General features: G+C 35.2%; 1 protein-coding gene across 13 annotated transcripts in view; it reads right to left on the bottom strand.

Moving 5' to 3' along the window:
* Positions 1 to 12,780, bottom strand: part of DLG1 (discs large MAGUK scaffold protein 1) — a 318,826-nt gene that overhangs the window by 21,507 nt on the left and 284,539 nt on the right. For all 13 annotated transcript variants that reach the window (XM_077117938.1, XM_077117940.1, XM_077117941.1 and 10 more), the window contains one exon: positions 998 to 1,107. In XM_077117938.1, coding sequence (XP_076974053.1) covers positions 998 to 1,107 — 110 coding nt within the window. The remainder of the gene's footprint in view (positions 1 to 997; positions 1,108 to 12,780) is intronic.

Genomic DNA, 12,780 nt, shown 5'->3' with positions numbered 1-12,780 from the left:
GTCAATTTTATTAGTCTTTTCAAGAAAAAACTTGTGGCTTTGTTGATCCTCTCTATGTGTATTTACTTCCTATTTTATTAATTTTTGCTCTCCCACCCTCTATGAGTTTAAATGATTGATTTTTTTCTAACTTCTCAGGATCTTTCACATTCAACATTTCTTTCCAAACATACATATTTAAGGCCAGGTTCACTTTCCTACCACAAGCTTACATTCTCCCCAAATTTATTTATTGGGCAATTTTATTACCATTTAGTTAAACCATTTATTAATTTATATACTGTATAATGTATATACTGTATCATCTTTGACCCATTCAGATGTATAATGTTCAGTATTCTAAATACAAGGGGATTTTCTCGTTATCTTTTTATTAGTGATTTTATATTTAATTTCATTGTAGTCAGAGAATATTTGTTTTGAATCATTTGAAATTTGTAGTCTAGCATACAATCAGTTTTGACAAAAAGTCCATAAAAGCAAAAAAAATAGTTAAATTATTAAAAATCCATTATTATAATCTTTTTCTTTTAATTGATCATTTAGTCTAACAATTACTGAAATATTGTGTTCAATTTATATCATCTTAATATCTGCATCCTATTTGCCCTTACTGTTCTGCTTCTTTTCTCTTTCCTATATCTCTCAGTATTTTTTTTATTTCCAGTTTTTTGCCTTCTTTTAGGTAAGCAGTTATTCATTCTTTAATTCTCTTAATGGTTATCCTAGATTTTTACTTCCCAATTCAGTAGCCACTAGTCACATGTGGATATGTAAACTTAAAGTTCTATTACGTGCTTTTTAATATTTTAGTAATATCTAATGATGATAGAAAATATTACATAATCCTTAAAACACACCTATGAGGTGGATATACTATTATTATCCCCAATTTACACATAATGAAACTGAGACATGAACAAATAAATTTGTCAAGTTAATCAATGACAGAGAATGGATTTGTATTCAGAGTTGTGTCTTAAGTATCTATACTTACATGATATTTTCCATGGATTTGGGTTTGATAAAAATGGAGATTGGATAAAGTTGTGCAATCTGTAATCTCTTTATAGCATTTCCAGACACATCGAGAATACAGTGCTTACCCTACAATAGGAAGAATAAAGGAAAAAAAAAACACATGAACTAAGTCTTTTAAATTATATCATAAGTACATTTACTACAGGTACAGAAACTGGATTACAATACATCTATATTCTTGTTTACCTTAAATACTTGTCATTCCCAAAACAAGTGTTAGGAGGGTATTATGAATGACCACAAATAATTAATGTTAATTAATGGAAAAAATGTTAGAATAAAAGAAAATCTTTCAAACTGTTTAAATTTATAAAAAGTCATTATAACTGAACCACAAAGGAATATATAAAGAATAACTCAAATACTCCTTCTTGTATTTGAATTCATGATTATTGAATCCTGGTTCTTAACTGTTTTTTCAAGGTGCTTGTATCATTTTCTTTTCTCACCAGTACTATATGAGAGTTCGAGTTGTTCCACATTGTCATAAAAACTTAGTATGGTCAGTTGTTTTAAATTAAGTCATTCTAATATGTGTGTAGTGGTATCTCATTGTGGTTTTAATTTGCATTTTCCCAATAACTAAAGATCAAACATCTTCTTATCTGCTTATATGGCATCTATATAGCTTTGGAGAAATTTCTATTTAAATTATTTGCCCAATTTAAATTTGGGTTATTTGTCTTTACTGTGAGTTGTAAGAGTACTTTATAATTTCTGGATTTATTATCATCCATATATAATTTGAAAATATCTCCCCCCAAGTATATGGCTTGTCTTTTTATTCTCTTAAGAGTGTTTTTATTAAGTCTTTTCAGAAGAGAGCCCATTTTCATTTGATGAAAGTTCAATTTATCAATTTTTTTCATTCATCGATTGTGCTTGTGGTATATTTTTGCTTAAGCCAAAGCCATGAAGTTTTTTCCTGTTTTCTTTAAGAAGGTTTATAGTTTTATGTTTCATTTTTATGACTCATGTTGAGTTGATTTTTGTATATGTTGTTTAAAATGGATAGTCAATTGTTCCAGCATTATTTGCTCAAAGCCTATCCCTTTCTCCACTGCACTGCCTTTGCAACTTTTTCCATATATATATGTGGATCTACTTCTGGATTCTCTAGTATGTTACATTGGTTTGTCTATCTTCATACCAATATCACATAGTCTTGATTACCGTACCTTTATAAATTTTGAAATCAAGTAGTGTTAGTTGTCCAAGTTCATTCTTTTTCAAAGTTGTTTTGATTATCCTAGCTCTTCTGCATTCCTGTATGAATTTTACCATCAGTTTGTCAATTCCTATGAAAAGTCCTGTTGGGATTTTTATTGATACTGCATTGGGTCTAGAGCTCAACTTGGAGAGAACTGACATCAACAATATTGAATTTTTCAACCCATGAACATAGTGTATGTCTCCATTTGTTTAGATCTTTAATTTCTCTCAGCAATGCTTTGCGTTTTTAGTGTATAGCTCTGTATATCTTTTATCAGATTTATCCATCAGTATTTAATATTTTAGATGGTACTACTGGCAACATTCCCCCCCCCCCCCCCAACAAGCACATAGTCACACTGTAAAAGCTATATAGTTAAACAGTTTTCTTCAAGAATGAAGGCTACTGGAACATAGTTCAACAGCTTCAGATACTTCCCTCTAGCCACTCCAATACACCATAAACTAAAAAGGGATAAATACATAATGAATAAGAATAATATCCAGGATATCCTCTCGACTGTTTGGAATCTCTCAGCCACTGAGACTTTAGTTTGTCTCATTTCTCTCTTCCCCTTTTGGGTCAAGAAGTCTTTCTCACTCCCATGATACAGGATCACAGATCATTCCAAGGAGGCAGGTCCCATGCTGCCAGGGAGATTTATACCTCTGGGAGTCATGTTCCATGTAGGCGGGTGGGCAGTGAGTTTAACTGCCAGGCTTAGAGAGAGACCACATCTGAGCAACAAAAGAGGTTCTCTGGGGGGTGACACTTAGGCATAATTATCTGTAGGCTTAACTTCTCCTTTGCAGGAATAAGCTTCACAGGGGCAAGCCCCAAGATTGAGGGCTCAGCCTATTAAATTGGTTTTTCTTACTGCTTGTGAGAATATCAGGAATTCCCCAGTTGGGGAAATTCAGTATTTCCTCTTTTCTCCCCAGTCCTCCAAGGCGGCTTTGGAAATACTTTTTGATTCTCTGCCCAAATTACTCTGGGATATATTAGGGTATCACACTAACCTGTGTAAACCAACAAGATCTCATGCCCTATTCAAGATTCCATGCAATTATGGTATTCAAGTAAACTGACCATATAAGTTTAATTAGATAATGTGCTATCCAAAATATAAATTTTGTACCCAATAAAATCTCTCCCTTTAGTCTCACACAGAGATTGAAGTTTGAAAATAAAGGCTATATCATCCTTTACCCAATATTCTGATTTACCTTCGTCCTTTCCAGATCAGATTCATTCATATCTCTAGATGAAGTCTGGTCACTTTTTCAGCTTTTTTTTTTTTTATTAATTAAAAAAATTAACTAACACAACATTTAGAAATCATTCCATTCTACATATACAATCAGTAATTCTTAATATCATCACATAGATGCATATTCATCATTTCTTAGTACATTTGCATAGATTTAGAAAAAGAAATAGAAAGACAACAGAAAAAGAGAAATAAAACGATAATAGAGAGAAAAAAACTACCTCAGATACAGCTTTATTCAGTATTTTAACATAATTACATTACAATTAGGTAGTATTGTGCTGTCCATTTCTGAGTTCTTGTATCCAGTCTTGTTGCACAGTCTGTATCCCTTCAGCTCCAATTACCCATTATCTTACTCTATTTCTATCTCTTGATGATCTCTGTTACCAATGACATATTCCAAGTTTATTCTCTAATGTCGGGTCACATCAGTGGGACCATACAGTATTTGTCCTTTAGTTTTTGGCTAGTCTCACTCAGCATAATGTTCTCTAGGTCCATCCATGTTATTACATGCTTCATAAGTTTATCCTGTCTTAAAGCTGCATAATATTCCATCGTATGTATATACCACAGTTTGTTTAGCCACTTGTCTATTGATGGACATTTTGGCTGTTTCCATCTCTTTGCAATTGTAAATAATGCTGCCATAAACATTGGTGTGCAAATGTCCATTTGTGTCTTTGCCCTTAAGTCCTCTGAGTAGATACCTAGCAATGGTATTGCTGGGTCGTATGGCAATTCTATATTCAGCTTTTTGAGGAACTGCCAAACTGCCTTCCACACTGGTTGCACCATTTGACATTCCCACCAACAGTGGATAAGTGTGCCTCTTTCTGCACATCCTCTCCAGGACTTGTCATTTTTTGTTTTGTTGATAATGGCCATTCTGGTGGGTGTGAGATGATATCTCATTATGGTTTTGATTTGCATTTCTCTAATGGCCAGGGACATTGAGCATCTCTTCATATGCCTTTTGGCCATTTGTATTTCCTCTTCTGAGAGGTGTCTGTTCAAGTCTTTTTCCCATTTTGTAATTGGGTTGGCTGTCTTTTTGTTGTTGAGTTGAACAATCTCTTCATAAATTCTGGATACTAGACCTTTATCTGATATGTCGTTTCCAAATATTGTCTCCCATTGTGTAGGCTGTCTTTCTACGTTCTTGATGAAGTTCTTTGATGCACAAAAGTGTTTAATTTTGAGGAGCTCCCATTTATTTCTTTCTTTCTTCAGTGCTCTTGCTTTAGGTTTAAGGTCCATAAAACCATCTCCAATTGTAAGATTCATAAGATATCTCCCTACATTTTCCTCTAACTGTTTTATGGTCTTAGACCTAATGTTTAGATCTTTGATCCATTTTGAGTTAACTTTTGTATAGGGTGTGAGATACAGGTCCTCTTTCATTCTTTTGCATATGGATATCCAGTTCTCTAAGCACCATTTATTGAAGAGACTGTTCTGTCCCAGGTGAGTTGGCTTGACTGCCTTATCAAAGATCAAATGTCCATAGATGAGAGGGTCTATATCTGAGCACTCTATTTGATTCCATTGGTCGATATATCTATCTTTATGCCAATACCATGCTGTTTTGACCACTGTGGCTTCATAATATGCCTTAAAGTCCGGCAGCGCGAGACCTCCAGCTTCGTTTTTTTCCCTCAAGATACTTTTAGCAATTCGGGGCACCCTGTCCTTCCAGATAAATTTGCTCATTGGTTTTTCTATTTCTGAAAAATAAGTTGTTGGGATTTTGATTGGTATTGCGTTGAATCTGTAAATAAATTTAGGTAGAACTGACATCTTAACTATATTTAGTCTTCCAATCCATGAACACGGTATGCCCTTCCATCTATTTAGGTCTTCTGTGATTTAACAGTTTTTTGTAGTTTTCTTTGTATAGGTCTTTTGTCTCTTTAGTTAAATTTATTCCTAAGTATTTTATTCTTTTAGTTGCAATTGTAAATGGAATTCGTTTCTTGATTTCCCCCTCAGCTTGTTCATGGCTAGTGTATAGAAACACTACAGATTTTTGAATGTTGATCTTGTAACCTGCTGTACTCATTTATTAGCTCTAGTAGTTTTGTTGTGGATTTTTCAGGGTTTTCGACGTACAGTATCATATCATCTGCAAACAGTGATAGTTTTACTTCTTCCTTTCCAATTTTGATGCCTTGTATTTCTTTTTCTTGTCTAATTGCTCTGGCTAGAACCTCCAACACGATGTTGAATAATAGTGGTGATAATGGACATCCTTGTCTTGTTCCTGATCTTAGGGGGAAAGTTTTCAATTTTTCCCCATTGAGGATGATATTAGCTGTGGGTTTTTCATATATTCCCGCTATCATTTTAAGGAGGTTCCCTTGTATTCCTATTATTTGAATTGTTTTCAACAGGAAAGGATATTGAATCTTGTCAAATGCCTTCTCTGCATCAATTGAGATGATCACGTGATTTTTCTGCTTTGATTTGTTGATATGGTGTATTACATTAATTGATTTTCTTATGTTGAACCATCCTTGCATACCTGGGATGAATCCTACTTGGTCATGATGTATAATTCTTTTAATGTGTTGCTGGATTCGATTTGCTAGAATTTTGCTGAGGATTTTTGCATCTACATTCATTAGAGAGATTGCTCTGTAGTTTTCTTTTTTTGTAATATCTTTGCCTGGTTTTGGTATGAGGGTGATATTGGCTTCATAGAATGAATTAGGTAGCTTTCCCTCCACTTCAATTTTTTTGAAGATTTTGAGCAGGGTTGGTACTAATTCTTTCTGGAATGTTTGGTAGAATTCACATGTGAAGCCGTCTGGTCCTGGACTTTTCTTTTTGGGAAGCTTTTTAATGACTGATTCAATTTCTTTACTTGTGATTGGTTTGTTGAGGTCGTCTATTTCTTCTTGAGTCAAAGTTGGTTGTTCATCTCTTTCTAGGAACTTGTCCATTTCATCTACTTTGTTGTATTTCTTAGCATAAAGTTGTTCATAGTATTCTGTTATTACCTCCTTTATTTCTGTGAGGTCAGTGGTTATGTCTCCTCTTCCATTTCTGATCTTATTTATTTGCGTCCCCTCTCTTCTTCTTTTTGTCAATCTTGCTAAGGGCCCATCAATCTTGCTGATTTTCTCACAGAACCAACTTCTGGTCTTATTGATTTTCTCTATTGTTTTCATGTTCTCAATTTCATTTATTTCTGCTCTAATCTTTGTTATTTCTTTCCTTTTGCTTGCTTTGGGGTTAGTTTGCTGTTCTTTCTCCAGTTGTTCCAAGTGGACAGTTAATTCCCGAATTTTTGCCCTTTCTTCTTTTTTGATATAGGCATTTAGGGCAATAAATTTCCCTCTTAGCACTGCCTTTGCTGCGTCCCATAGGTTTTGATATGTTGTGTTTTCATTTTCATTCGCCTCGAGATATTTACTAATTTCTCTTGTAATTTCTTCCTTGACCCACTCGTTGTTTAAGAGTGTGTTGTTGAGCCTCCATGTATTTGTGAATTTTCTGGCACTCTGCCTATTACTGATTTCCAACTTCATTCCTTTATGATCCGAGAAAGTGTTGTGTATGATTTCAATCTTTTTAAATTTGTTGAGACTTGCTTTGTGACCCAGCATATGGTCTATCTTTGAGAATGATCCATGAGCACTTGAGAAAAAGGTGTATCCTGCTGTTGTGGGATGTAATGTCCTATAAATGTCCGTTAAGTCTAGCTCATTTATTGTAATATTCAAATTCTCTGTTTCTTTATTGATCCTCTGTCTAGATGTTCTGTCCATTGATGAGAGTGAGGAATTGAAGTCTCCAACTATTATGGTAGATGTGTCTATTTCCCTTTTCAGTATTTGCAGTGTATTCCTCACGTATTTTGGGGCATTGTGATTCGGTGCGTAAATATTTATGATTGTTATGTCTTCTTGTTTAATTGTTCCTTTTATTAGTAGATAGTATCCTTCTTTGCCTCTTTTAACTGTTTTACATTTGAAGTCTAATTTGTTGGATATTAGTATAGCTACTCCTGCTCTTTTCTGGTTGTTATTTGCATGAAACATCTTTTCCCAACCTTTCACTTTCAACCTATGTTTACCTTCGGGTCTAAGATGTGTTTCCTGTAGACAGCATATAGAAGGATCCTGTTTTTAAATCCATTCTGCCAGTCTATGTCTTTTGATTGGGGAATTCAGTCGATTACCATTTAGTGTTATTACTGTTTGGGTAATACTTTCCTCTACCATTTTGCCTTTTGTATTATATATATCATATCTGATTTTCCTTCTTTCTACACTCTTCTCCACACCTCTCTCTTCTATCTTTTCATATCTGACTCGAGTGCTCCGTTTAGTATTTCTTGCAGAGCTGGTCTCTTGGTCACAAATTCTCTCAGTGACTTTTTGTCTGAAAATGTTATAATTTCTCCCTCATTTTTGAAGGACAATTTTGCTGGATATAGAATTCTTGGTTGGCAGTTTTTCTCTTTTAGTAATTTAAATATATCATCCCACTGTCTTCTTGCCTCCATGGTTTCTGCTGAGAAATCTACACATAGTCTTATTGGGTTTCCCTTGTATGTGATGGATTGTTTTTCTCTTGCTGCTTTCAAGATCCTCTCTTTCTCTTTGACCTCTGACATTCTAACTAGTAAGTGTCTTGGAGAATGCCTATTTGGATCTATTCTCTTTGGGGTGCACTGCACTTCTTGGATCTGTAATTTTAGGTCTTTCATAAGAGTTGGGAAATTTTCAGTGATCATTTCTTCCATTAGTTTTTCTCCTCCTTTTCCCTTCTCTTCTCCTTCTGGGACACCCACAACACGTATATTTCTGTGCTTCATATTATCATTCAATTCCCTGAGCCCCTGCTCAAATTTTTCCATTCTTTTCCCTATAGTTTCTGTTTGTTTTTGGATTTCAGATATTCCATCCTCCAGTTCACTAATTCAAACCTCTGTCTCTTGGAACCTACCATCGTAGGTTTCCATTTTTGTTTCATCTCGTCTACTGTATCTTTCATTCCCATAAGTTCTGTGATTTGTTTTCTTCAGACTTTTCATTTCTTCTCTTTGTTCATCCCCTGCCTTCTTCATGTCCTCTCAATTTATTGATTTGGTTTTTGAAGAGGTTTTCCATTTCTGTTCGTATATTCAGAATTAGTTGTCTCAGCTTCTGTATCTCACTTGAACTATTGGTTTGTTCCTTTGACTGGGCCATATCTTCAATTTTCCTGGTGTGATTTGTTATTTTTTGCTGGCGTCTGGACATTTAATCAGACTTCCCTGAGTGTGAGACCCAGCAGGTTGAAAGACTTTCCTGTGAAGTCTCTGGGCTCTGTTTTTTTTATCCTGCCCAGTATGTGGTGCTTGTCTGTCTGTGGGTCCCACCAGCAAAAGATGTTGTGGATCCTTTATTAATGCCACTATTGGTGTTTGGTTGGACCCAGTCCCTGCCAGTGTCGGAGACTCCCTCCTCTTCCTCCGGGCAGCCGCCTGTGGGCGAGGGGCACCAGCCGCTGGTCGCCGCGGCTTGGGGAACTCGCTGATCCGAGTCTCGCTGCCAGACTGGGAAGCCGCCCATGGGGGAGGGGCGCTGGTCGCCGGGGCTTTGGGAAATCGCTGATCCAAGACTGACCGCCGGACCGGGAAGCTGCCTGTGGGGGAGGGGTGCTGGCCGCCGCGGCTTGGGGAACTTGCCTCTCCGAGACTCTCAGCTAGTATTGGAAGGGGGGAGGGAGGGGTGCCGGTGGCCAGCCGCCGCGGCCCGGGGAAGCGCATGCTGCTTGGGGAGCTCACCGCAGCGGAGTCTCACAGCCAGTCCAGCCAGTCCAGACTGGCGTACGCTGTGTGTCCGGTCCCTGCCGTGGCCCCGGGAGCTGTTCTGCACTGTTTCTGGTCACCTAGTAGTTGCTCTGGAGGAGGAACTAAGACGCACGTACCTTACTAAGCCGCCATCTTGGTCCTCTCCACTTTTTCAGCTTTTTAAATAGTTGCTGAATGGGGTTAATGCCGACTTTCATAGCTTCAGTGCTCTAACTCTGAGTCTTAGGTGTCACATAAATATACACAGTTTCAGGGAATAACCAGGTTATAACAAATAGCTCAGTATCTCAGAATTTAGAAATAACAGTTTCAACTCTTGAACATGTGACTGGTATAAGAACTTACAATCTAGAGACCTTTACAAATAGGCCCCAACCTGATAACCCATGCTCTCAACTTCAATTCTCTGAGATTTGTAGTTTATAGTTAAACCATGAGTGAGGCATGATATTTGTCTTTTTGTTTCTGACATTTTATTCAACATACTGTCCTTAAGGTTCATTTATCTAGTTGCATGCCTCACAACTTCATTCCTTCTTGCAGCCCTCAGTAGTCCTAGTATACAGAAATACAACTGATATTTGCATTATGATCTTATATTCTGAAACCTTGCTAAGCTCATTTATTAGTTCTAGGAGTTTATGGGTAGATTCTATTAGATTTTTTTTTTTTTTTTACATAGATAATCATGCCATCTACAAATAAAGACAATTTCACTTGTATCTTGCCAATATGGATGATTTACTTCTTTTTGTTGCCTTATTGCACTGGCTATAATATTATACTGGCTAGGACTTCCAGGATAGTATTAAAAACATACGGCGAAACCTGTGGATTGAGTTTTTTACTATCACATATGAGGTGAGTGTAGGTTTTTTGTAGCTGCTCTTTATCAGTCTGAAGAAGTTACCTTCTATTTTTAGTTTGCTGAGAGTTTTTAACCAGGAAAGAATGATGTATTTTGTTTAACGCTTTCCCTGCTTCTATTGAGGTGATCATTTTTTTTTAATTTTAGTTAGCATGGTGAATTACATTAATTCATTTTCTAATGTCAAATCTATCTTACGTTTACTGGATAAACTTTACTTAATTTATGATATTATTCTTTTTTATATATTGTTAAAATTGAATTTGCTAAAATTTTTCTTAGAATTTCTGATTTATGTTCAGAAAGGCCATTGGTCTTTTTTTGGTAATGTTTTTGTCAGGTTTTGGAATCTGTGCTAGAATCACAAAATTAGTTGGAAAGTATTCTCCCCCTATCAGTTTTCTAATAGAAAAAATATTATTTCTTCCTTAAATGTTTGGTAGAATGGATCAGTGGAGCCACCTGGACTTAGAGTTTTCTTTGTGGGAAGGTTTTTAAGTATAAATCAATTTGGATATTAGATATAGTGCTAGTCAAACTCTTGAATATTCAAGTTCTCTTCTTGAATGTGCTTTAGTACTTTGTGTCTGTCAAAGAATTTGTTCATCTGCATTGCTAAAATTAGTAGTAAAAGTTCTCCTAATAGTCTTTGTTTTTTTTCTCTCTAATATCTGTAGATTCTGCTATGCTTCTCTCATCTCTGATATCTGATCAGTCTGGTCAAAGGTTCTATCAAAAGTTTTGACTTTTTCAAAGACCCAGCTTTTGGTTGCATTGACTTTAACTATTTTTTGTTTTCTATTTCATTAGTGTCGGCCCTAATCTTCATTAATACCTTCCTTTGCTCACCATATAAATTTTGCCTTTTATTTTTGTGTCCTTCCTTTTTCTTTATTTAGCCTTTTTTAACTGGGAATTTAGTTGGTTTATTCTCATTCTCTCATTTTTGTTTGTAAATTTTTTAAGGCTATGACTTTTCTTTTGATCACTGTTTTAAATGTATCCTGTAGATTTTGATATGTATTTCCATTATGATTTTTTTTAAGAAAATCTGTAATTTCATCCTTTTTTTTTTGTAATTTCATTGTGTATTTCCTCTTTCACCCTAGACCTGATTAACAGGTGGTTTTAACATTTTCAAGTTATCAGGGCTTTTTTATTTTTTCTAATAATTTCTAGCTTAATTGCATTGTGATCAGTGTTGTTTGCAATATTTCTACTTTATGGAACTCCCTGATATTTTTCTTAGAACCCAGTACAAGATTACTTAGGAGATGCTTCCACGTGTGCTTGAGGTGTATTTTCTATTAACAGGATGTAACATTTCATACTGATTATGTTGTTTAGGTCTTCTATATCCTTTATTATTTTTGCCTTTATCATGTACTAAAAATGGTAAGTTAAGAGCACCTTTCCCTGTCTTATTTTTGTCCCCTGAAGAATTGCCTTTTTCAGACGCCTTCCCTTGAGTCCCTTGAATACTTTCAAATCCCTTCTTTACTGATACACCAGGACTCCTTCGCATCTTCTCTTTCTGTAAATGCTTTTAGATTAATTTTAGGACCACTGCCTGCTCTGCTCTTCTCTTTTCCATGCAGTTTTTCTCAGACTACCCTTGCTCTTTACACGGTATACAGGGGGAACAAAAGATGTAGCTTTCTGGAATTTGGTGTTTACTTTCTATATATTGGTAATGTGATGTTTGATATTATCTGTATTCTAGTAATGCTGAAGGTGTGGGTTTTACAAATTTTATTTAAAGAAAACATTTCTAATAAGCTAAAGCCAGCTTTCTTTCTTCTGATCTTCCTCCCAAAGGGAAACCAATGGTTAGAGGTTGTATAAACACCCTAAAGTAGGTGTGTATCATTCCCATGCATGTTTTATGTTTACTAAATATGTATCTATACAGATATATTTTTAACATTTTACATATACTGTACATATCCCTTGCAACTCGACTCATTCAATATTATAATTTTGAGATTGATCATCAATGTGGATACACATAAACAGCAGTATATTAGTTTACTGACTTGAAGTGCTGTATCCTACTATATGAATAAACCAGTTAATGATCCATTCCTCTTTGTTGATTCCAATTTTTCAATATTATAAATTGCTACTATGATGATCCTACACATGATTCTCATGTGTGAGTCTTTACTTGGGTATCAATACATTTCTGGGTAATAGGGTAAGTGCCTTTATTAAGTATGGCCAAACTGTTCTCAAAAGTTCTATTAATTTATACTACCAATAACAATATCTAAGATTTCCATTTCCTCAATCCCTGCCATCACTTACAGAATATTTAATAATTTCACACATTTAAAAAACTTAAACTTCTTATAGAAAAAGTGGCATTTACAGATTGAAAAACTGACATACTGAATTATTGTTTTATATTTTGTAGGTATTTCATGACTGAGTCATAAACTACTAGTTTTGAAGGTATAAGTAATTTGTTGATGTTTTCTAGGCCTGAAGAATGATTGAGTATAAATGTGTTTCTGCAGTACACTGTTTTGGCCTTACCATATAACTGCTTTAACTCAATGTCAATAATTATCATACCA

This window comes from Tamandua tetradactyla, chromosome 10 (genome assembly GCF_023851605.1).
Source record: "Tamandua tetradactyla isolate mTamTet1 chromosome 10, mTamTet1.pri, whole genome shotgun sequence".
Classification (NCBI taxonomy): Eukaryota; Metazoa; Chordata; class Mammalia; order Pilosa; family Myrmecophagidae; genus Tamandua; species Tamandua tetradactyla.
The sequence above is the reverse complement of the archived record's forward strand: the minus strand, read 5'-3'. Positions and strand labels throughout refer to the sequence as shown.